The 2,397-nt window shown below is 33.5% G+C and overlaps 1 protein-coding gene across 1 annotated transcript; it reads right to left on the bottom strand.

Moving 5' to 3' along the window:
• On the bottom strand, window positions 1–1,499 carry LOC310729297 (uncharacterized protein). Its single transcript, XM_083547405.1, has 4 exons — window positions 1,249–1,499; window positions 1,127–1,165; window positions 918–1,028; window positions 1–259 (listed from the first exon to the last, which is right to left on the bottom strand). The coding sequence occupies exons 1-4, from the start codon at window positions 1,396–1,398 to the stop codon at window positions 158–160; spliced, it is 402 nt and encodes a 133-aa protein (XP_083403531.1). The 5' UTR covers window positions 1,399–1,499; the 3' UTR covers window positions 1–157.
• Between the last annotated feature and the right edge of the window lie 898 nt (window positions 1,500–2,397).

The following is a 2,397-nucleotide window of genomic DNA, read 5'->3' as shown; positions in this document are numbered from 1 at the left end:
TCTTGTTTTATTAGATTTTATTTCTTGAACACAATTTGTATTTATATTCTGCACATATTTAAATTTTATAAAAATACTAACTGCCACATTATAAACATTTTGCAAAATGGCAATGTTCTATGGCCCTTTAAAATACTTGAAGGTTTAATAAATCTTATTAAATGTTTGTATACTCCTTCTGAGCACACTGGTGTATGTTATCCAGAAGTTGGTGAAGTGTAATTAGGTCCCCTGATGCTGGTTCCTGGCAGTGAATTTTCTGAAAGTAAAACAGTTACACTCAATTTAAACATACATCATGTTCAAATATCTTTCTATAGTGCTCATAAAGTGTGTTATTGCTCTGTTACATGAGTTGTCTTAGTAGTGTTAATATTCAAAAGGACCATTGATTTTGTTACTTTAGCATTTTAAAGGCAAAATACCACAAACCCGCTCAGTACATATTCAATATATGAAGATAATGTATATATTTATGTATTAAAATATATATTTATATATTTTAGTAATATATAAATATATTTATATTGCTAATATATGTGGCTACATTAGAAAACCCTTCATTTGGTGAAGTTTTGACATTTTCAACATATATTTTCTAACATATATATATATATATATATATATATATATATATATATATATATATATATATATATATATATATATATATATATATATATATATATAAACTCACACACACACACACACACACACACACACACACACACACACACACACACACACACACACACACACACTTCATTAATTTTTTACCACTATATAAATTAAAGGCAATGAGGACTGAATTGATAAAATAAAAGTGACCCATTAATGAGGACTATGGATCACAGCTACAGGAAGAACTATATTTTTACAGGACAAATCAAAGGTTGATGTATTTCAGAGTTACTCACCCTGGTGTAGGCTACAAGTTTCCTGGGCAGCAGCCAGTCATTTTCCTTTAGTCCGAGCATCTCTGCTTTATACACTGACAGGATGTTTCCTGCTTTGCAGAAGTTCATATTCTGCAATATTGCATTAAAACAAAACAAAATTATAATTTAATATGAGAAACTATTAGATTTTAGTTAGAAATATTAGAAATTTGTTTTCTGCTACTTACAGTGCAGTGTTCAGTCGTTATCACTTTGTGAACAAAAATCTGCAAAATTTTAACAGATTAGTGACTCGATTCTGTATTCCGAATATTCAGCGATTGAATTAAAACTCTAATTAATATCTTACCTCTGCTTTTAGGATGTCTTTCACATCTTTCACACTGTGGATGATTTCTTCTAAAATCACACGCTGAAGTTTCTGCTCGTCTGATGCAGATGCATGAGGTGCTGCAATAACCACCACGAGGTTCAGGAACAAAAGCGAGATGCTCTTCATAGTGCTGCTTGTCTGAATCTAGTTGACAGAAAGTGTCAGAGTTCAGTGGGTCCAGTGCTCTGTGTCTTTATCAACACTCTCTTCTTATAGTGTTGAGAGAGGATGTGATTGTGCATAGTGCACATGGACACACCTGCTCATATCTTGATAACGATGCCTCTGATAACCAATCAGAAAGGCATTGAATCTAACCACATGCCACCAAGTACAGTGTTCCGGCAAATGAATATGTTTTTTTGGAAATTTTCATGTCACTGAAATCTGCTTATTGGCTTGAATTGCATTTTACTTTACATAAAAATGAATAAGGTATTATTAGTTTTTTATTTGTTGTTGTTAATATATTTAAAGCTCTATATGATATGCGTTATCATATACACATTATATATACAGTATACACACACACACACACACACACACACACACACACACATATTATATATATATATATACAGTGAGGAAAATAAGTATTTGAACACCCTGCTATTTTGCAAGTTCTCTCACTTAGAAATCATGGAGGGGTGTGAAATTGTCATCGTAGGTGCATGTCCACTGTGAGAGACATAATCTAAAAAAGAAAAACCAGAAATCATAATGTATGATTTTTTAACTATTTATTTGTATGATACAGCTGCAAATAATTATTTGAACACCTGAGAAAGTCAATGTTAATATTTGGTACATTAGCCTTTGTTTGCAATTACAGAGGTCAAATGTTTCCTGTAGTTTTTCACCAGGTTTGCACACACTGCAGGAGGGATTTTGGCCCACTCCTCCACACAGATCTTCTCTAGATCAGTCAGGTTTCAGGCCTGTCGCTGAGAAACACGGAGTTTGAGCTCCCTCCAAAGATTCTCTATTGGGTTTAGGTCTGGAGACTGGCTAGGCCACACCAGAACCATGATATGCTTCTTACAGAGCCACTCCTTGGTTATCCTGGCTGTGTGCTTGGAGTCATTGTCATTTTGGAAGACCCAGCCTTGACCCATCTTCAATGCT

The sequence above is a fragment of the Silurus aristotelis genome (assembly GCF_946808225.1).
Source record: "Silurus aristotelis genome assembly, chromosome: 7".
Taxonomy (NCBI): Eukaryota; Metazoa; Chordata; class Actinopteri; order Siluriformes; family Siluridae; genus Silurus; species Silurus aristotelis.
This window is presented reverse-complemented; position numbering and strand designations above follow the sequence as displayed.

Excerpts from the sequence above, each read along its gene's own strand:
- LOC310729297 (XM_083547405.1), bottom strand. The coding sequence starts at position 1,398 with ATGAAGAGCATCTCGCTTTTGTTCCTGAACCTCGTGGTGGTTATTGCA. Across the intron at positions 1,166-1,248 it reads AAGACATCCTAAAAGCAGAG|ATTTTTGTTCACAAAGTGAT; the intron begins GTAAGATATTAA and ends AAAATTTTGCAG. Across the intron at positions 1,029-1,126 it reads TAACGACTGAACACTGCACT|AATATGAACTTCTGCAAAGC; the intron begins GTAAGTAGCAGA and ends GCAATATTGCAG.